The 20,844-nt window shown below is 42.4% G+C and overlaps 2 protein-coding genes across 5 annotated transcripts in view; one reads left to right on the plus strand and one right to left on the minus strand.

Moving 5' to 3' along the window:
• The first annotated feature begins 3,896 nt into the window (after positions 1-3,896).
• Positions 3,897-13,004, plus strand: NIPSNAP3A (nipsnap homolog 3A). 3 transcript variants are annotated; one of them, XM_059873717.1, is made up of 6 exons: positions 3,897-3,917; positions 6,437-6,638; positions 9,610-9,771; positions 11,352-11,501; positions 11,888-11,974; positions 12,085-13,004. In XM_059873717.1, exons 2-6 carry the CDS (start codon positions 6,515-6,517, stop codon positions 12,159-12,161), a joined length of 600 nt encoding a protein of 199 aa, XP_059729700.1. In that variant the 5' UTR covers positions 3,897-3,917; positions 6,437-6,514; the 3' UTR covers positions 12,162-13,004. The 3 variants fall into 3 exon arrangements, with proteins under 3 accessions (XP_059729700.1, XP_059729698.1, XP_059729699.1); XM_059873715.1 differs by lacking the exon at positions 3,897-3,917 and adding an exon at positions 4,302-4,454; XM_059873716.1 differs by lacking the exon at positions 3,897-3,917 and adding an exon at positions 4,548-6,306.
• Positions 13,005-15,659: 2,655 nt separating this feature from the next.
• ABCA1 (ATP binding cassette subfamily A member 1) overlaps positions 15,660-20,844 on the minus strand; it is a 92,441-nt gene continuing 87,256 nt past the window's right edge. For both annotated transcript variants that reach the window (XM_059836707.1, XM_059836706.1), the window contains exons 46-50: positions 20,098-20,232; positions 19,763-19,866; positions 19,543-19,635; positions 19,119-19,362; positions 15,660-18,914 (exon numbers count right to left, since the gene is read on the minus strand). In XM_059836707.1, the coding sequence (XP_059692690.1) occupies positions 18,774-18,914; positions 19,119-19,362; positions 19,543-19,635; positions 19,763-19,866; positions 20,098-20,232 (717 nt within the window). In that variant the 3' untranslated portion in view covers positions 15,660-18,773. The remainder of the gene's footprint in view (positions 18,915-19,118; positions 19,363-19,542; positions 19,636-19,762; positions 19,867-20,097; positions 20,233-20,844) is intronic.

Below are 20,844 nucleotides of genomic sequence, written 5' to 3' on the forward strand. Positions count from 1 at the left end.
TTTAACTGGAATCATGTCCTTCTGGAATCATTAAACTTTTACAGATTTCCCAGGAAATTAAAAGAAGGAAAAATCCATTAATGAAGTGTGTAAGAAACAGGCCTTCTAAAAAAAGATCAGGGAACATATATGAATGTTTTCTTTTGAGCACAATTCGAATGGACATAGCGGCCTGCTACTAGGTTTGTGCTATGCTTACTTGAAAGATGAGCGGAGAGCATTTGATAGAGTAGAACTGATCTCCTCCAAGCTTTGATAAGCATTGACACAAAGTGTTGTGATGACAAACATCAGACTTAAGTGCTAAAAAAAACTCCAGGCAGTGTGAAGCAGCTTTCTAATTCCCTTCCACATAACCATGAGCACCTGCTGTGCCTTTTTCTTTCAACTGTGCAGCTCTGGAAGACAGTCTTTCAGCCAGGCCAAGAGAGATGATGGGCTCCGCGTCTGGGAATGTCAGGCTCCATGTCACGCTCCTGGGCGGAGTCAGGGAATGTGTTAAACCTCAGCACATGGGGTGTGGAGTGTATAAATCCAGAGGGAACAACACAGACCTGCTTCTCAGAGAGACGAAGTGCTATATTGTTGTCCTGCTGCCTTCTCCAGCAAAGCAAAAACATGGAACCAATTTTTTCTGCGCTCATTCACAGCCTGGTAGGGCACCTGCATATGACTCTGGTTCAACCATGTCCCCAGGCCCTAGGTACAAAGAACACTAACGTGACTCTTATCCCTGCTAAACACAAAGATGACATTGGTTCTTTCAGGCATTCTAATCAGTTCTACACAATAAATATTTATACAATACAGATTGTTTTAATGAGATGAGGAATGCATACTTGCTAGGAAAGACAGGGAAGAAAATACCAAGTTTGCTAAGTTGTTATCCACATTTGCATATGGAACAGCTGAGCGAATGGAAACCAGAGGATATTTACATGTTCTGGCCTACTGGGAACATACCAAGAGGCTGCATTACATTCAGGAATGTTGCCTTGTGTGCATAGCAGGAAACCACTTCTTACTTGCTCACACAGCAGCAGATTGAGAGGAAAGGAAGCGCTCAGTATGAGAGATTTGTGAAAACCTAACAGCAAAAAGCCTGTGTCTAACAAACAAAACAAGCTTGTTGGACACCTTTCTCAAGCCTACAAACAGCACGGCACTATGTAATGTAAACCCTACTGCTACTGAAAGAAAGTGCATGGTGCGTTATACCTTCCTGTACTTCTGAAAACTGCCTTTCTGAGAAAGGAATTCAAGCTGAAAGATTTATGGAGAAATAGAAGGAAATGTCCTTGTTTTATCATTCATGCAATAGCAAACTGGAAGCTGTGATTTGCTGGAAGCAAATGGGAACATCCCCCTAGCTAAGGAACAGGTACTGTGCTTTCTCCTTTTCCAAAATTCTGAGTTACTTTGCATTTAAACAAATATCAGAAAGGAAGTTTAGGCTGCTTTTGAAAGTACTGAACCTTTTGGTACCTTTTTTCCATTATCACCATCTCACATGGGGTATAACCTCTTCCCTCACCTTGCCCACATTCACAAGACACATACAGATGAGATTAAAAGTGTTTCCTGTTCCCTGGGAAAATGAGAATGGATGAAAATATTTCATGCAGGGATTACAATGTGCACAAATCACCTTCTTACATTTTGTCTCCATGGAGCTTTGGCTTCCAATAGAAAGAAAATTTTTTAATAAACCTCTCGTACTTGGGCAGCTCTGTAAGTCACAGCTACATTAATTGAACATAGCACATGATTCATGAATTCACAACCAAACTAAAAACATCTCATCAAAAACAGGACACTATTCAGTATGCATTCTTCCACAAGATTAACACTGTCATTTCCAGATGTTCAGTACCATCTGAACTGTGTGTGAAGGACAGTTCCCATTCACCATTCTGTGTATTGGTAGACAGTCTTGAGTGGCTGACAGGAGTAGGAGCTACAATCCTCTCTCTTCACCATTGTCTCTGCCACATCCACATAGAAAGACAGAGATACCCATGGACTTCTAGAAGAATATGAATGAGAAAATACCAGGAAGTATAGCAAACCCAAATTCCAGGCAAAATTGCAGAGCTGAAAGAACAGTCTTCTCGACAAATTTTCTCTTAGTCATTTCCTTCACTGCAGTTTTCTCAAACTTACTTGCTGTGTAAAATCATTCCCTGACTTGTTTCAGGGAATCATTTCAGGCCTTCATTGAATTCCAGTGCAGTTTTATACATTTTAATTCTGCACTGTTTAGAACTGTTATGCTCAATTATGACAGTCATGACCACCTTTCTATTCCCCAACTATACAAAAATAAATATAAAACCAAAGCTTCTTCTTGGCTATTTAGGTTAGCAAGAACAAAACCTGCTTTTTATCACTACTCACTTCACATCCTGACTTGTGTGAATTTTACTGATGAGAAAGCAAACAAAGAAAATGTTCAAACTATAAAAATAAAATCTCTTTAAAATGTGAAGGAATATTCCACTACAATATGGTTATGAAGGGCATCACTTCAACCATACAATGAGATAAACAATGGAGACGTTTAAATATTTTGGAATTTGCCATCACATTCTTTGCATTCAGCTGAAACAATTTTTCTAAAATGGAAAAAAAAAACTTCCATGTTAAACCAATTTTGAAGTGGCAACAACTGTGTCAGTAATGACACTTTATGTCATTCTGTGATTATGTGATTCTGCTGTAGAAACTCTGAGACTTATTTCATGCCATAAAAAATCTGTAACAAATGCAACCACTTGCAAAATAACATATAACATATACACAATATAGATGCTTCATTCTTTCCACAATGCTCTTTTAATATGTTAGAACAACTTTTTTAATCATATTTTAATTTAGACAATCTTTCTTCCTGAATTTGTCTTTAACAAAATGAAAATTTGTTTATTGTGAGAAAAAGCATGAAAGCTCCATAGGCATGAATTCATAATTGCTCTTATAAGATTTAATTCCATGCAGAGACCCTCAAAATCAATTATTTGGTGTACAAGAAGGAAAGTGCTGCCCCTATTAAGAGGAATCATAAAAGATGACTTGTAAATTTAGGTAGTCTTCCAGAAAGCATCCTTTGCTAGCAGCTGATTTGTCTCCCAAGGTAGAACTCTAGATTGCACTGGTAACAGAAGAAATTTTTTCTTTATATTCCTCTTAGTCAATATTTGACCCTGCGAAGATACAGTCTCAGCAACAAATCTCATCCCTTGGTAACTGTGTGGTTGGAAGAAGTATGCGACTGGGCCCAGAGCTGTAAGCCGGTGGGAGTTCCTGTTGCTGCGCACGACTGCCACTTCTGGTTTCACCCAAAAGAATGCCACAGAAGAGTGCCATGCGACTTTCTTACGGAGGAGTACTGCTGATGAAGGATCTCTGTCTGCACAATTTAAAGTTTGATTCTGCAGAGGAGGATCAGTGTGATCTGTTTGAAGTTTGGTCCTGGCGTGTGGGTGATGTTACTGAGTGATTTGCCCCAGGGCAGCCTGTGAGGTAAAGGTCTCCTCAGGCAGCTAGGATACTTTTTATTTCATTCAGGTGCATGGGCAGACGCACAGATCCCACATTTCAGGTACCCATGCCGGGTAATTTAAACGAGCAATTCTCAGCTGTTGCCCCTAGTTACAGCTAAGGTAGAGTTAATTTTTTCTCAGTAGCTATTACAGGGCTGTGTTTTGGATTTGGAATAAGAATGCTGTTGATAACACACTGATGGCTTGGTATTTTGCCAAGTCGTGTTTATCCTACGTCAAGGAATTTTTTTTTTTCCACCTTCTCTCATGCTCCGCCAAGGAGGCGGCACGCAAATGGAAGTGGGAGGGAGCACGGCCGGGACAGGTGACCCGAACTGACCAAAGGGATGTCGCACACACAGAACGTCATGCCGGGTATTTGAGCGGGGGGGAGTGACCTGGGAGGGTGGACGATCTGGTTTTGCGAGGGGGGTCTGGCTGAGTCAGTGGGTGGTGAGCAACTGCACTGGTGCGCTTGTGGTTGCTTCAGTTATGAAGCTCTTCTTATGTCAACACACAAGTTTTAATTCGATTCTCCTCCGCATTCCACCGATGTGGGAAAGGGAGGGGCGGGGGGAAGCTCAGCGGCGACCTGCTTCATCTCCAGCTGAGCTTAAAACCACAGCAGCTATGCCTTCCGCACCCCGCTCCGTCCGCCCCCAGTCCTCCCACCGGCGCCTCGGTGCGCAGGGCTGCCGAGGCGGCGGGGCGGGGCGGGGCGGGGCGGGCTGCCGAGGCGGTGCCAGAGGCTCCCCTCGCCCCGCCCCACGTGCCGCCCCACGGCAGGGGGTGTCCGTGTCTGTGTCTGTGTGGGTCCGTGACCAGGCCGTGCCCGCCATGCTGCCGCCGGCGCTGCTCCGCCGCCCGCTCGCCGCCGCCGCCCGCCTGGCCCTGCCGCGCGCCGGCCCGCAGGTAGAGGCGGGGGGCGGGCGGGGCCGCTCCCGGGGCCGCTCCCTCCGCGCGGGGCCTGTCGCTATCGCGACACCGTCTGCCACGAGCCTACGGGCGCGCCGAGCGCCGGGCCCTGCCGGAGTCGTGTGGGGTCCTTTGGGATCCATCCGCCGGTCACGGGATCGGTTGGGTTGGAAAAGATTGCTGAAGTCAGCCAGTCCGGCCCACGCTCGAGTACCGCCGCCCTGTGAAGCAGACCGTGGCGCCAAGTGTCGCGTCCAGCCTTTCCTTAAACACCTCGAGGGACGGCGATTCCACCACGTCCCTTGGCAGCCCATTCCGATGTCCCATCACCCAGTCTGTAAAGAATTTCTTCCTGATGTCCAATCTGGACCTTTCCCGCTGTCGCTTGAGCCTATGCCCTCTTACCTTGTCACTGTCCTCGGCCTGCAAGAAGATGCCGACCCCTACCTGGTTGTACCCTCCTTTCAGGCAGTTGTGGAGAGTGATAAGGTCACCCTGAGCCTTTTCTTCACCAGGCTAAACACTCCCGGTTCCCTCAGCTCCTCCTCGTAGGACTTGTGCTCCAGACCCTTCACCAGCTCCATAGCCCCTCTCTGGAACAGAAGTGGGCCTGCAGTGTCCCATTGTCTGTCCAAGCAGCAGAAACCTTCCGGACCTCTCGAGTCCCACAGAAATCCAGTGTGGAATGGGTCGCTCCTGCAGGCTCAGTCAGGATCCTGCAAGGGTTTATGTCAGCCCCAAGGAGCTGTGACTTATGGAAGCCAGTACTGGATGTGTCATGCCGCCAAGGGCCATTGAGGAACAAAGCCTTTGTTTTTCACCTTCTGTATTCAGCGACGTGGAGATGCAGCCAGCTGGGAGTGGGGGAGGTCAGGCTCTTCTCCCAGGAAGCAAGTGACAGAATTAGAGGAAGCAGCCTCAAATTGCCTAAACCAGGAGAGGATGTTAGGAGAAATTTATTCACTGAAAGGGTTGTAAAGCACTCAAACAGGGGAATGGTGGAGTCACCACCCCTGGAAGTGTTTGAAAACAGGTAGACTTGTCACTTGAGGATATGTTTTAGTGGTGGACATGGCACATCTGGATTCACAGTGGTTGGGATGATCTTAAAGTAATTTCTAAACATAAACAATTCTGTTCTGCTGCTTGAGTTACATGGTGCTCATGCCTGCAGATTCATGTGAAAAATCCATCTCGTAGCTGCCTCTGTGCAAACATAGGCTAAGGCCAAAGCTGTGTTTTGGCCCTAATTTTTCATGTTTTATTTGAGAGGTGAGTAGCATGTTCCAGGTTATTGAGGCAACTGCAATAGTACACTTAGTCTGGGACTCCCAAAGAGTTTTACGTAATATGAACAGAAAAACTGTTCTTGATCAGCCCTTGGGAAGCAGCCAGTAAAGAGCTAGGATGTGGACTTAAGCAATCTTTTGTTGGAACAAATCACTCTTTCCTAAGTGTTGGTATCTTTTTCTTTCATTTGCCAATAATATGTAATTTCCTAATACTGGTATATGGTTGTCAGTGGAAAAACACAATGCAGTAGTGTGAGTTGGTTGGGTAAGTGCAGCACAGGCAGATGCTGATGTTGCTTCCTCTTTGGTGGCGTCTCAGTAGCCTTGCTTTTGAGTAACATGTTTAGCCAAATGCATCTTGCTGCTGACTTGCTGAGGAAGAGGTTGAGAAAAGAAGAATCCTGCTTTATTATGAGCTAATAATTAAACAGTTGAGTGCATCAAAAAAAAGAGACAGTCTGTTGCATTGCCAAAAGGAGTGCCAGCAAATAATGCACATTGGAACTACTTCCAAAGAAAGTCTCAAAAGGTATTTTTTTTGTAGTGGACGTCATGAAGTAAGTACCCCTCTCCCAACCTGCAGTAACAGATCCTTCTGTAGTATTGCACTAATTTAAAAAAAATTAGAATACAACTTTCTGGCTGGAGAATTGTTTTTTACTATTTTTTCTTACTATTTTCTTTCAGGTATGCCTTGCTACAGGGCCCAGACAGAATAATGGCATTTTCTATGAAATTCGCACATATGATATTAAGCCAGCGAAGATGAAGGAGTTTTTGGAAATGGTCAACAAGTACTTTCACTTTCGCACTGCCCACTCGGAGCTGGTGGGATTCTGGTACTCAGAGCTGGGAGCGATGAACAAGGTGCTCCACATTTGGAAGTACGGTACGGTCAGCATCCCTTTGCGCTGCTCTGCTCTCTTTGTGTCCCCCGTCTCCTCGGCAAGAAGGTGAGGGGAATGCTTACCTGGCTTTTATTTGTTGCTCTCATTGTAAGGAGGTGCCCCAAAACATTGCTCCTGTACTGACTAGTGACAAGAGCACGTCAGAGCTTGTCAGGGCAACTTTGACGTGGTGGGATGAGAAAGTTACAGATGTTCTTGAACATCAGTCTCTGTTCAAAACAGGTCTAAGAGGAACTGTGGCAGAGTGTTTTGTTCATGGTAAATATTTTTAACTTAGGGTCAGTTCCACAAATGTCTCAAAACCTTCAAAGCTAATGGAAAAAAAGGAAATGTGCACACATATGCAGTCTGTGTGTGTTTATATGCATGTATAATTGTTCTTGTATTTTAGCTCAGAGTACCAGTCACTCCCATAAAAAAATGAGCATGCAGCTTGCATGCTTAAACTCCTTGTGCAGTGGGCCTGTACTGAGGTAGGAAGCCACTCCACCAGGTCTGACTTCTCAGACATGCAGAGTGTTTTTGTTGCAACTTTAACCTTGCTAGCAATACGGTTTTTGCAGTATGATCAACTTTTTATCTTGTTGGAGTTGATGCTGATATGGAAGGTGCAGGTAAGCCAAAAAAGCTACTATTATGCTAAAAACTAGTTGTGCTTTCTGTGCTTTTTGTAGAGGCCAAGGGAAGTGATACTTGTGTTCATTCCCCAAATACACAAGTGATACTTGTGTATAATTCCCCTTGAGCCCCTGCTGCAGTCTTGGTGTATTTGCATGTTGAGACAGTGTGCTTATTGAAGTCCACTGTGGTCACAGTACCTGTTCAGATTAAAGGACCACCCCTTTTGTTTTGGAGGGATGAATCATGGAATCAGAGAATTGTTTGGTTCCTCTCAACCATGTTGCTCAGGGCCACATCCAGCCTGGCCTTTAATACTTCCAGGGATAGGGCATCCACAGCTTCTCTGAACAATCTGCTCCAGTGTCTCAGCATTCTCACAGTGAAGAATTTATTCATGATATCTAGTCTAAATCTTACTCCGCCCCAGAAGGTATTTAAGGCAGGCTGAATGAAGCTCTGTGTGGCTGGTGTCCCCTGACATGACTGGGGGGTTGAAACTAGATGATGTTTAGAAGTTCTTTCCAATCCAAACCATCCTGTGATTCTAAGTCTACCCTTTGTCAGTTTGAAGTCATTCCCTCTTGTCCTATCACTACATGCCCTCATAAAAAGTGCCTCTCCAGCTCTCTTATAGGCTCCCTTTAGGTGCTGGAATGCTGCTGTAAGGTCTCCTTGGAGCCTTCTCTTCTTCAGGCTGAATAGCCCAAACTCTTACAGCTTTTCTTCACAGGAGATGGGCTTGAGCGCTTGGATCATCTTTGTCACCTCCTCTGATGTCAGTCATTCTTCCCTCATCCACCAAAGCTGTAACTCCATCACAGAAGGCCAAAATTAGTCAGGCACAATTTGCCCTTAATGAAGCCATTTTGGCTGTCACTATTCACCTCATGGCCTTCCACGAGCCTTGGCATAGCTTCCATAAGGATCTTGCCAAGCACAGAGGTGAGACTGACCAAGCTGTAGATCTGCAGTTCTTTTTATGTTCCTTTTCAAAAATGGGCTGCCATAACTTGTCAAATACAATGAATTGTGGCTTAGCCACTTCCTCTGACAGTTTCCTCAGGACCCATGAATGTATCTCATTAAGTCCTGTTGATTTGTGCATCTTCACGTCCCTTAGATGGTCTCAGACCTGGACTTTTCCTACAGCAGGTGGTTCTTCATTCTCAGAGTGCCTGCCTTTGCCTTCTGTGACTTGCATGGTCTGGCTGGAGCACCTGCCAGTGCAGACCAAGGCAAAAAAGAACATTGAGTACCTTAACATTTTTCATGACCTGGGCAGCCATGGCTTTCTGTTCCTTCAAGAGAGGACCATTCATTTGTCAATATTTTGAGTTCACTTGCATTTATATATTGTCCTGCTTCTCAGAACATTTTATTCTTGGCTGTAGTGACTGACTGTCTCTAAATTTAAAAAAATCTATGGGAAACCTTTAAAATGCAAACCTAAGAGAAAACCTATACCTTTTGTTTCCTAACAGTGTTTTACAGTCTAATTATGGTAGCTCCTCCCCCCACCCTGAGACCACACTATGATCTGAGAAATGAACAAACTTTACAACATCCTTCCTCCTTGATTCATCAGATCCCTGCTTACATAATTTCTATATTTACCTCTTAGTCCCGAGATACTGATATTTCTCAAACTTCTTCCCATCCTCAGATGCTGGATTTTTCTTTTGTAATATTGGGGGCTGTCTGCATAAATACATTGCTTAAGATGCCACTGCAGCCTAAGCAGTTGAAATTCACACTCTTAATTAAGTGGATTTGTTTTTCATCAAGGGAAAAAAAAGAGAAGAAATGGTTTAGCTTTTGGGCATTTAACATCTTTTTATGTTACTGAACACACAAACATTAATTCTACACTGTTAATGTCACTTTACATAAGCCAAAGCACAATTATTAATTTTTTTCTTGGTAGACTATTACTTCTCCTGATTTTTTTCCACTTCATTTCTATATCCACTGTGCTTTCTCCAAATCTTATCCTTGGTAACTGTTGTCACATCCAGTAGTCCCTGCAATTGCTATGTGTAAATCTTTTTAAATAGTAAAATTGCTTAACTTACTTTAACTCTTTTGTAAGCTTTCTTGGAAAATTCCGTTTGGCTTGAATCCATTTTAATCTGAGAGTTAAAGCAGATTTTAAAGGAAGTTTTGCAGAATTTAAAGGAAACTTACCACATCTGCTTTGAGCTAATATGATGTCTAAAAATACCAGTTTCAAAATTAGATAAGTGTAGTTTGCCTTCTTGCAGTTACACATTTTGATTGAGTCTGATGTGACATCGTATGCATTTTTTCATGGGTTTTTTTCCTTTTTTACAGATAATTTTGCCCACAGAACAGCAGTCCGGCATGCACTAGCAAATGACAAAGACTGGCAGGGAAAATTCATCTCTGCGGCTCTCCCCTTGGTAGAGAAGCAGCACAATGAGGTTGCTTATCTGGTGCCCTGGTGTCAGCTTGGGAAGCCTTCAAAGGAAGGGGGTGAGCTTATGTTTTCTTTTTCTGATTAAAGCTACCGGCATTAGCAAAAAATGGCTTAAAGTTTAAACCAGGTATTGCACAGTTTTATGACCCTTTACGTAACAAATGCATGTACGTGCATCCATGTGGAAAAGGTGACATAAGACAATGAGGGACAGAGTTTTTTGGAAGGATTTTACACTAACATACATCAATAACTGACTAGAGCTAGAGCGCTGATCATCAAGGTTGTTAATGATAGGATTGTGACTTGCTAAATGAATATGCAAAATGACAGTGCCATAGTGTGGTCAGAGCAGTCATCCCGGACTTCCCTTGTCTGTCCATCAGTGAGAGGGCATTTCCTGGATAATCGTTGTTCTCTTTCACAGAGACTTTCCTCTTATCAATTTGCTTTGATGTTACTGCTTCTTTCACATAAAGTTTAAAAGATTTTCTACTTTTTTAAAGATACATGAAAATCAAACATAAGGATCTGGTCCTTGATCTTGCCAGGTAGAGAGGTGAGACTGACTGAGCTGTAGTTCCGCAGTTCTTCCTTGTGCCCTTTTTTGTAACAATCATAGGTTAGGTGTAGAAGTCATGTCTCTTTGTATTTTCATTCTCTCTGTAGCAAATATGATGTTAGTAATGTTGACTGTTCCCCAGTTTATGAACATTGGCAGGCTTTCTTGCATGGAGTGACAGGGAACAGACCTTGCTTCAGCCCTCAGCACACTTATAACTACAGTAATCTTTGTTCTTTATTTCCTTTATTCAGGATTCGGAATTTTATGCTGCTGCTGTTGAATTTGAAAGCAGTCCAATTTTCTCTTAAGTCTGGAGAGGCTACTTCAAACACTGTTGTAGTTTATCTGCAGCCTGTTGTTGGAGAGTGACACCAGACACTCCCAAGTAGCAAGTGTCTGGCTTTCTATTACTGTGTCAACAATTGTGGTCTGAAGTAACTACCTGAACAGAAAGAAGACAAGTAACTTTTTGCAGGACTGGAGGTTTTTTGGCAAATTATGCTGTTTCTCTACAAATAAGGGAGATCACTTGGCACAGCAGAGGTGCTAAACTAGTCCTGCTCTTTTGGTTATGCTGTCAGATCTTACTGTGACCAACTGGCAGGAATCAACGGAGTTTGTAATGTCATAAATCACTTCAATGCCAGAAAACATTTCCAGTCTTAGAAAAGACACCTAGCATTGCTCAAGCAGACACCCAAATCCCTCAAACAAGTATGAGCACTTGTGGTATCTGCAAAGTAGTCTGAATATCCTAAAGTCTTCATGCAGCATTGAAATTTGCGAAGTTGGGCTTTCTGGGAAGCCTGTTCTTCAGGACCTTGGTACTTAGATTGACACTTGGTCTACTTGAACTAACTGCTGTTTGTGGGCTTGTGCTGTTGTGAGCCTCTGGAAGGTGTGAGTTCTTGTGCACGTTGGGAGAAAACGGCAGTTTCCTGCTGTCCTCAAATGCAGGGAAACATTATACTGGTCTCACAGCAAATACACTGTGGCCATGAGACGTGGCTCAAGATCTGGTGTATTAATTTGTATTTCCTTCCTTGTGGTAGTATTTGCCTTTTCTTCTAGGTGTGTATGAATGGGTTACTTTCCAGATGAAGCCTGGTGGACCAGCATTGTGGGGTGAAGCATTTCGAGCTGCAATCAATGCTCACATCAACACAGGATATACCAAGCTGATTGGTGTTTTCCACACAGAATATGGATTACTTAACACAGGTACTCATCAATTTCTGATACAGATTTTGGCATAGGAAGGGGCAGAGGCAGAGGGGCAAGCCACCATCCTGGATCAAGATTGGCCAGCTCGCTGAAAATGTTGGTGTGCATCACTGAAGTCCTACAAACAGTCCTTGAACCCAGCTTTGTGTATTGGGTTATAGACTTAAGCCAGTTGCCCCAGTCTTAAAAGACTCTAAGATCTGATATCAAAGTCAAACCATGCAATGGCTCAGTGAAAGATCATCCCACCACTGGCATGCCTGGAGTATTTGTTTCCCATAGCTGCAAGGCATGTAACAGATAAAGGCAGATTGCTAGGACTTAGAGTACATGTTCTATTGCAGCATAATGGTGCTCAGCTAACTTTATTTGTACTTTCTTAGTCCATGTATTATGGTGGAATGAGAGCCCAGATCAGCGGGCAGCAGGAAGACACAGCGCCCACGAAGATGCCAGAGTTGTAGCAGCTGGTAAGACATGATGAATCTGGAGAACTCATTTGTGTTACCTGCATGCATGCTGAGAAAAGTATTACTTTTCATTGGAATACTGTCTTAATTAAATGTGTATTTAATTTTAGTGCGTGACAGTGTCAGATTCTTGGAGTCCCAGCAAAATGTCCTTCTGATTCCTCTGCAATGCTCACCACTGAAGTAACCTTCTTCTAAAAGATGTAACTGATGGCAGAAGAGACAAGGTGGAAGTGCTGTCAGCAAGTGACATGGACCCCCATCCCTCATGAGCTGAGCTGTTCTTCTGTTGACAAAAAATGGATGCAAAACGCTGATCCACTGGCAGTGTAAATCAGCACTCTGATACCAATTGTTAAACAGAAGCTTATGGTGATGTTCCTACATCTCCAGGACAAAGAACTTGAGCCATATCATGACACAAGCCATGTATCACCAACATCTATTTTAATCCCTAAGTTCTTCATAATTTTTTGCATAGCTAGATCACTTACCAAACTGAGAAAGTTAAGTGCCCTTGTCCAGCATTCCAGCCAGGGATGGTATCATTTTTATAATGTACTTTGATGCCTCTTATAATAATCACATCTTAGTTATTCCATACAGTTTTAAGAAGGAAAGCTCCCACATCTTACCCAATTATGTTTTAATCAAAATTCTCACTGGCATACTTTATATTAATTCTGGGTAATGTACAACAGCAGTGTTGCTGGAATTGCACTTAAATGCAACAGTGGGGCTGATTAGGTAGTGTATCCTAATGACCTCTGCCATGAGACTTTTTACATAATAACTTGTTATGGCTCATTTCAGCCTTTTCTTTTTTTTGTTCATTAAACACTGCCTCAAAACTGTGAGTTACCCACACAAGCTTTGGCTTGGGTACTTTAATATTTGCTTAGGGTGCTAAAGGATTAGCCCTTCTTGTTCAATTGTGTCATCAGACTCAACTGATTTACATGTGCTGTCATTCTTTGAAATACTTTTTGTCACACTATTGAAAGCTAAATAAATGAGCATAAAGCATTAATTCTTAGTGTTTAAGTGTCTAATTAATTTCTTAGTGCTCAAGCTCTTCCTCTTTTTAACTATGAAATGATCAATCTCATTCTCCAAGTACAGTGTTCATTTTGCAGGTCTTGTCTTTTGGTCAACAACAAATTGCTTTAGAACCAGTAAGCTAGAGTGAATAGTAGTAAGGCAGAAGGCACATGGGCTGAGAAGTCAAACTTCTATTTTGTGAAAAGTGGTACAGAGCACCCTCTTCTGAAATTTATAGGTACTATAAATTGCAGAGCACTTGGGAGGATTTTCTGTGTGTTAATCGTGGATCTGCAATGAGCAATTGAGTACTGAAGTATCTTAGTGCAGTTTGCCTAATGATTATTGCTTCTTTAAAGTGCATTAGGATCTCACAGAAAGCACTAAAACGAGCTCTGGGCCATCATGCTTGTGTCCCAGGTGAGTGCATGGGATGTGGCTGCTGTAGTTAAGGGACTGTAACAGGTCCCAGCTGCTATATCCGTGTCTTCATACACTGCTCCCTCCAACATAGCCACGTTTAGCATTCTCAGGGTGGAACAAACACAACTTCAGAGACCCTTGTCTTACATTTTACAAATCAACCTTGAAGGTACCAAGAACTGATGAACCAGTATATTGTTCAGAACTTTGTCTTACAAGAGGTCTTTTAAAGGAAGATTTTATTTTTTACTAAAAAAAAATATGGGCTCAAAAGTGGGGAAGAGTTAAAAAGACTTTTTCTTCATTTGAATGCAAGAATTGTTTCACTGGGGTTTTTTGGTTGGTTGGTTGTTTTTCTTTTTTTTTAATTAAAACTATTTTCTGTAACACCAGCACTGAGAGTAAAGAACATTCAAGATGTTAGAGGTGTGCTTTATGCTGAGGTGCCAGCTGGACACTAGGTCAAAACAGAAAACCCAGGAAATTAAGAGGCCTAGGTAATCATCAACCACATGAAGTTCAAAGTGCCAGATTCTGCACCTGGGGTAGGGCAACCCTGGCTGTACAGACAGGCTGGGGAACAAGACAGGAGTGGGCCCTGGGGGGTCCTGGTCTGTGCCCTGGCAGCCACGAGGGCCAGGTCTGTCCTGCGGTGCATCAGGCACAGCATCACAGCCAGGCAAGGGAGGGGATTGTCCTGCTCTGCTCTGCACTGAGGCAGCCTCACTGCTGGGGGCAGGTTTGGGTGCCACTGATGCCTTTTGGGACCACCTAAAAACAGGGGCCAGACAAATTAGGGAGAATAAAAAGCAGTTATATTTATTGAAGGCCCTTCAAGATACATTTCAGGAAGATCTTGGCTACACACAGAAATGAACTATGGGTCATGGGCTTGCATACTTTTGTAAGTTTGGTCCATTTGCAGATTGGGGGTTAATCTTCCAATTACAGCTCTAGGTAATGAAGTAATTTACCCCAAGTTTGCTCCCCCAACTCACTTTTGTTTATATTTCTTATGGCCTGAGAAAGTAAGGTGTCCTTGATTCCTAGGCTTGGAGAGAAATTGTTTAGTCTGACCAAAATGGGAAAACAGTAGCTAATATTCTATATGGAGTTTATACTAAAGAATTGCAGGATTACAAATATATGAAAAATAAAAAAAACTAAAATCCTAAAGCATCATTACAATGTTAAAAAGATATTAAGCCATTAGAGAGGGGCAACAAAGGTGGTGAAGGACCCTGAGGGGTAGCTGAATGAGGAGCATCTGAGGTCCCTGTGTTTGTTCAGCCTGGTGGAGACTGAGGGGAGACTCCACTGCAGTTACAACTTCCTCCTGAGGGAAAGAGGAGGGGCAGACACTGAAATTGTCTCTCTGTCACCCAGTGACAGGACCTCAGGGAATGGCCTGAAGTTGTGTCAGAGGAGGTTAAGGCTGGATATTAGATAGGGATTCTTCACCCAGAGGGGGCTGGGCACTGTAACAGGCTCTCCATGGAAGTGATCAAAGCACCAGGCCTGAGAGAGATCAAGAAGTGTTTGGACAATGCTCTGAAGCACATGGTGTGATTCTTGGGGATGATGTTGTACAGGGCCAGGAATGGGACTTGGTGATCGTTTAGGGTGTCTTCCAACTCAGCATATTCTGATTCTGTGAAATTCTAATTTGGTTATATCAGGAAGAATTTTCCTGATGAGTGTAACTTCAGGAATTGGTTAGATACTGGAACTTGGTTGATGGTGACACTATAGGTAGTAGCAGACAACATTTTAGTATCAGTTTATCCTTGAGCAATCACACCATTATTCTGCTTTAATTTGTAAACTGCTGTTCAAAATCAAACGAGTGTATAGGGTGTTTTTAGCGAGGAGGAGCAATCAGCAACTCACATATCTGTAATAAAAATTCAGAGGCAGGTACTTGAGTTGCAATTTAAACATCCAGAGAAGTTTGTTATATTTTGTAGGTGGATTTGACAGTTAACCAATCACTTGCTAGAGACCTTTTCATTTACTGACATTAAGTTTAATGTAACACTTACCTTTATATCTTGCATCTCCTCATTTACCTGAAAATAGTATATCTACTCTGTACTTGTTTTTAGAGCTACTGAAATCTCATGCATCAAAGTTAAGAACAAAATAAAACCAGGCAAAACTAAAAGCTTCTAGCAGTGCTCCTTGAAATAACAAATACAAAAATCACACTTGTGGAGACCAATGGTGCTATAACAGCTTTATTTTTTACTTAATACAAGGCAATTAGAGTGCCTTTTAATACTTCACATAACAGATATTAGCAAATACAAATATATATACTTTTTTTTTTTGCTTTTAATGAAAACGTCCATTTAAGGATTTAACTTAGAAATTTCAGTTGTGAAATCTCTCTAGATTTTTGCAAAGTTAACAGATATTCCAGTGCAAAAATAGATCCCATTACAGATAGCATAAAGTGCTTGGAACAAAGGACCAACTATGATTCAGGAGGGAAAGATAAGCACAACAGTGGTTGTTTAACCATGGGGAAAATACAACAACTCCTTAAAGAAATACAAATGTACTACAGAGAGGGATGCAACATGTCAATACTACTGAAGTTTAAAATAAGTTAACACCTCAGTGTAGTTTCATTATCAAAAGAGGTTCACATAATGTGTATGACTCTAGAGTGATTTTTTCCCAACATATAGTTAAGAAAAAATTAGTGGCTTTCTGATCATATTCCATGACCAATCTTCATGCCAGTGTTGCATTATGCTGTCTGTTCAGTACAAACAATGCCAATCAGAGCTGTGAAGTAGTTTGGTTAATATCCACATTTACTGCAATATTTTGTCACAGAGAGCAGACCCTGTAAGCACGACAATCACGGGGCAATAGAATCAAGAATCTTTTTGGTGGCCTAAGGAAAGTGTATTACCATGTAACTGTTGTTTCTTGATACATGAATTATTTAAAGGAGCAGTTACCAAGAGCAAACCACAGATTTGGCCCTTTCAGGACCAAATCTGAATCCTCCTAGAACTCGTTCTAGTTCTACATGCACTAGCTTGGTGCAATGCAAAACATTAGCCCTTCACTTCAGTAATGCTGATTTGTAATAGCGACTTTTAGCAGTGGCAAGCCTCCAGGACAAGCTACTTGTTTAAATTTTACTGCAACATACTTGCAGCCTGTTCCAGAGTAGTCATGGCTGTAGCTCTGCTGTTTCTGCACCTGGAAGTCTGCTGTATTCATCACCCTGTAACTCATCCCCGTAGAGTGACGATGTCATAAAGGTAATAACAAAGTATGTTTTCAGTGAGGTATACCAATCCCCTTTACACTCCTTTTCTCAATCCCCTTAGCAATGAATTATACAGATAAAAAAAAAAAAAAAAAAGTATGAAAAAGGCACTTCAGCAGAGCCTGTACTAAGCTCTTACTTTACCTCAAGGCAGGACATAGAGGGACAAGGAATTTAGTTTAACTGTGTTTTAAAAATGTTGAGTTGGTCAGTGTTAACAAGTATATTTGGAAATATGTAATTAATCTTCTTCATGAAAAGGCTCATGTCAGCCTTTTCAGTATTTGCTGGGCTGCTATGGTCATTCACAGAAGAAAATGGTCCATGACTGATTGATGGAGTAGCATCAAAACTAGTGCAGAACCTCTGTGGGTATTTAAGGCAGAGGAATGGCACACAGGAACAGCTCAGGAACTGCACTTGTGTTCAAACCACATTACTGAACCAATTTTCAAATGTAAAAGCAACACAGAGGGGCCCTAAAAGCATACTCTCCCATGACCGTTGTACAATGTGAACAAGAATTGCTTGTTCTTACTATATAATTTCCCCTCTAATATTAGTCTGGCTTTGTAAAACTTGAAAAACTTGACTGATGAACTGTACCACTACTATCTTGAACTCTCTTGTTTTTCAGGGGGATTTCTTACTGAAACAGTTGTTTGTCACATGTATAATAAGGGTGTATACTCCAGTTAGGGATCACCTAATGACTGAAACTACACTGCACAACAGAAGCAGAAACTTACACATTAATAATATATCAGTTTCCAAACAGGAAAATTTTAGGTGAACAACTTGCAGTTGTTTGCAGATAGCAGCTGATTGCTAGAATCTGGAACATGGTCAGATCATGAATGCAGCTATCCACTACATGGACAGAAAGAGAGCATAGCATTACAGGCATAATGTAAAGAAATACCATGGCTACAAAGATCAACTGAAAGCATTTCCAATCCCTAATTATGCTACCTACCTATTTAAAGTCATAAATAATACTGTTTAAAAAAAAAAATCTACATCTCACTTCTAGTTTTATCTGGCAAAGCCAGAAAGAGCAACATGCTTGTGCTAAGCAGTAATTCCAGATGTTGGGTACCTTTCTGGTGCAAAGCAGGGGTTAAAGAGCAGATATTACAAATCTGAGTGACAGCTCATGATTTAGAATTTGCTCTTGGCATTAGCAGCTTGTACAACTACTGAGTTTGCTGCTGTGGTCCAAACCCTATGTCTGCTTCTCACCCACTTCTTTCTACTAGACGTTCATGCAGCTGCAACAGTACCTCAGAGGAGCAGGAAAGTACTTAACTGCACAAACACCTAGTCAGAATATGTTGTTGATTGTGATGCTGGTGGGACAATCATGCATTTGGAGGGTTCACAGTTCTGCCTATCGCCACTTGCTGATGAAGATGTGTGGTTATGATGGCCTGTCTCTTGCCATCCCACCTGCACAGTACTGCTTCGTGGCCTCAGCTTTGTCACCACTGACCTACACCAGCCTAGAGAAAGCCAGCTTGTAAGTTTTTACAGGTAAGTTTTTACAACCTAAGGCTACAACACTGGTGGTGACTTTTCTTGCCATGGACTGTTTTGGTGCATTCATTGCCAGCAATGGATATAGCACCAGCACATTCCCACTCCTGACATGAATGTTCTAAGGACTAAAACATGCATGTCCTGAGTATCTGTAAATAACCACTGGCCATGATTTCTTAATGAATTATTTTAGCAACCCTAATAAAAACATACTGTACAGAACAAGATACAGTATAGTTGAAAGCCCACAGCATCTTGTGGGTGCTTTACCACAGCTTCAGAGTTATACTGTATTGAGCTAAGTTCAAGTCTTTCACTGGAGAACAGTACAAGACGACTCCATGAGGCACTGCCCCTGTTAAGGAATTGTTTTCATTGCATTGAATTGCATTGCATTGAATGGTTTTCAGTAGAGTGTCCAGTTGCTTTTCCTCTAGCTTCTTTGGGAGTATCCTATCCCAGGAAAAGGAAGTTTGCATTCTGCTCATCATCTCTTTGATGATTGGCTCACACACAACTTTCTTTTACCTTCTCATCTTGCAGGAAGGAGTTAAGGATTGCAATGTCTACCACAGTCTGGTTTTTGTGCAATGACAGGTCCTTAGTATGGTCGTCATCACTTTGGTCCTTAGCAAAATTTACAAAAACCTACAAGAAAAAAGGCCATGTCAAACACCACCATAGTATTTCATGACTTGTCATGGCATTTTAAGCACTGGATATCCTGAAATAGTCCTGAGATTCAGTACTTCTACTTTAAATGCCCTTATAAGATAGAGGTCAATTAAATTGGATGATGTTCTCCTACCTCTGCCAAAGAAACTTTTGGCATCCAGGCTACTAAAAACTTACTTGGTCAAGTGTGGTCTGAGAAACGGAGTAGTCTTCTATGTGGAGTCTCTTCTTGTTCTGGGAGAGAATACTGAATATTTTGGCCAGGGAGGATGGTGAAGAGGGAAGCTGGTACTGCAGCATATTCCGATGTTTTTCCTTTAGGACACTTCCAGGGAAGGCATGCCCAAAGAACTCCTCAACAGGCTTCAGATCTGGGTTTGCCCCTGCAATTCTCACCACTATGGTGTAACCATCTCCAAACCTGCAAACAAAAATGTCAATACAAGAGTTAAGCGCTTCTGAAATACAAGTGATGCTAAAAATCCAGCAGCATTTCCTATAGTCAGAATAGCAATGGAAATGCTGCATGAGGAGCTAAACCTAACTGTATCTACCTAAAAATGCAAAATCTGTGGTGTAAGCAAAAAACCACCCCACCTACCTGTTTTTTAGGTGCTGGACACTACCCAGACATCTGAATCGCCCATTGACCATTATTGCCATGCGAGTGCACAGGGCTTCACATTCTTCCATGCTGCAGGCAGAAATAACTTCATTAGTACTGCAAACAGCATTGAAGGGCAGAGCAGAAAGGCTGAGCTTAGCATCCAGCCCTGGCAGATGTAAAAGCCAAGGTATGACACAAGAGGGCTGCCACTGACCTGTGAGATGTGAGCACCACTGATCTCCCCTCTTTGATTACACTCAGAGCACAGTTCCACAAGAAGCGACGTGCTTTGGGATCCATCCCTGTTGTTGGCTCATCCTGCAGAAGGCATACAAAAAACAGATTATGCTGCTGCATTCTGATGAAAAATACCTCATCTTTGAAATTACCTGTCCATTCCTGATTATGGAAACATTGAAAATAAGCAAGTTTGATTTATTTTCTAAAATGACAAAGTAATTTAGGCACTGGATTTTTAATTAGTCTTCATTTCAACATGTTTTTCTATTTTTCAAGAAAAATATTGATGAGCAAAGGTTGTGAACTCACCAGGAACACCACAGGTGGCCCTCCAATGAGGGCAATGGCTGTGGAAAGCTTGCGTCTGTTCCCTCCACTGTAATTCCCAGCATATTTTTCTCCATATTTCACAAGGCCCAGTTTCCGAATTGCCCACTCGCCAACCTATGACACACAGCACAATACCATTTTAAATCAAGCATAGCAACGTCTGCACAAAGAGATTTTTCTTACAAGCTTTGGCTTCAAAAGAAGCTTTCAGAAGGGCCATTCATCTGAGGATCTAATGTGGCATGGATACGGATTTTGAAACCCCCTGTGCACCTCTGGATCAGGATATATGTAACCCTGTCCCCAGGGGGCCTGAAAAATCAAATGGCTGCAGCTTATCAGCTGGTGGGCACGACTTCAGCATCAGCTGAGCCACCTTAACCAGCAACAGCACTAGCTTCAGTGAGCTTTCCTATTACTGTGGGCTTACAGCAGGGACATGGACACTACTGACCCACAGCTGCCACACCACGGTGCATCGTAGCTCTTTGGATAGATGGAATTTGGTTTGCTGTTCAGCAGTATCCCTAATGGTGCCAACAGGCAGGCATTGCTGCCCTGCAGTGCGTTATGGGGAAGAGATTCAGCTACTACTCAAATCACACCCAGAACTGGGTCCCTTTTTATATGGAACTGGTAAGAACATCACATGGAAGAACTTGGCAGCAATCTTAGAAGGAGATTGCAGTTTCCACCCATCATGTCTACCCTCACAGAAGGATTCAA

This window comes from Haemorhous mexicanus, chromosome Z (assembly GCF_027477595.1).
Source record: "Haemorhous mexicanus isolate bHaeMex1 chromosome Z, bHaeMex1.pri, whole genome shotgun sequence".
Classification (NCBI taxonomy): Eukaryota; Metazoa; Chordata; class Aves; order Passeriformes; family Fringillidae; genus Haemorhous; species Haemorhous mexicanus.

Coding starts and splice junctions, on each gene's coding strand:
- NIPSNAP3A (XM_059873715.1), top strand. CDS start 4,380: ATGCTGCCGCCGGCGCTGCTCCGCCGCCCGCTCGCCGCCGCCGCCCGC. Junction 4,455..6,436: donor TGCCGCGCGCCGGCCCGCAG/GTAGAGGCGGGG, acceptor ATTTTCTTTCAG/GTATGCCTTGCTACAGGGCC. Junction 11,975..12,084: donor TGCCAGAGTTGTAGCAGCTG/GTAAGACATGAT, acceptor ATTTAATTTTAG/TGCGTGACAGTGTCAGATTC.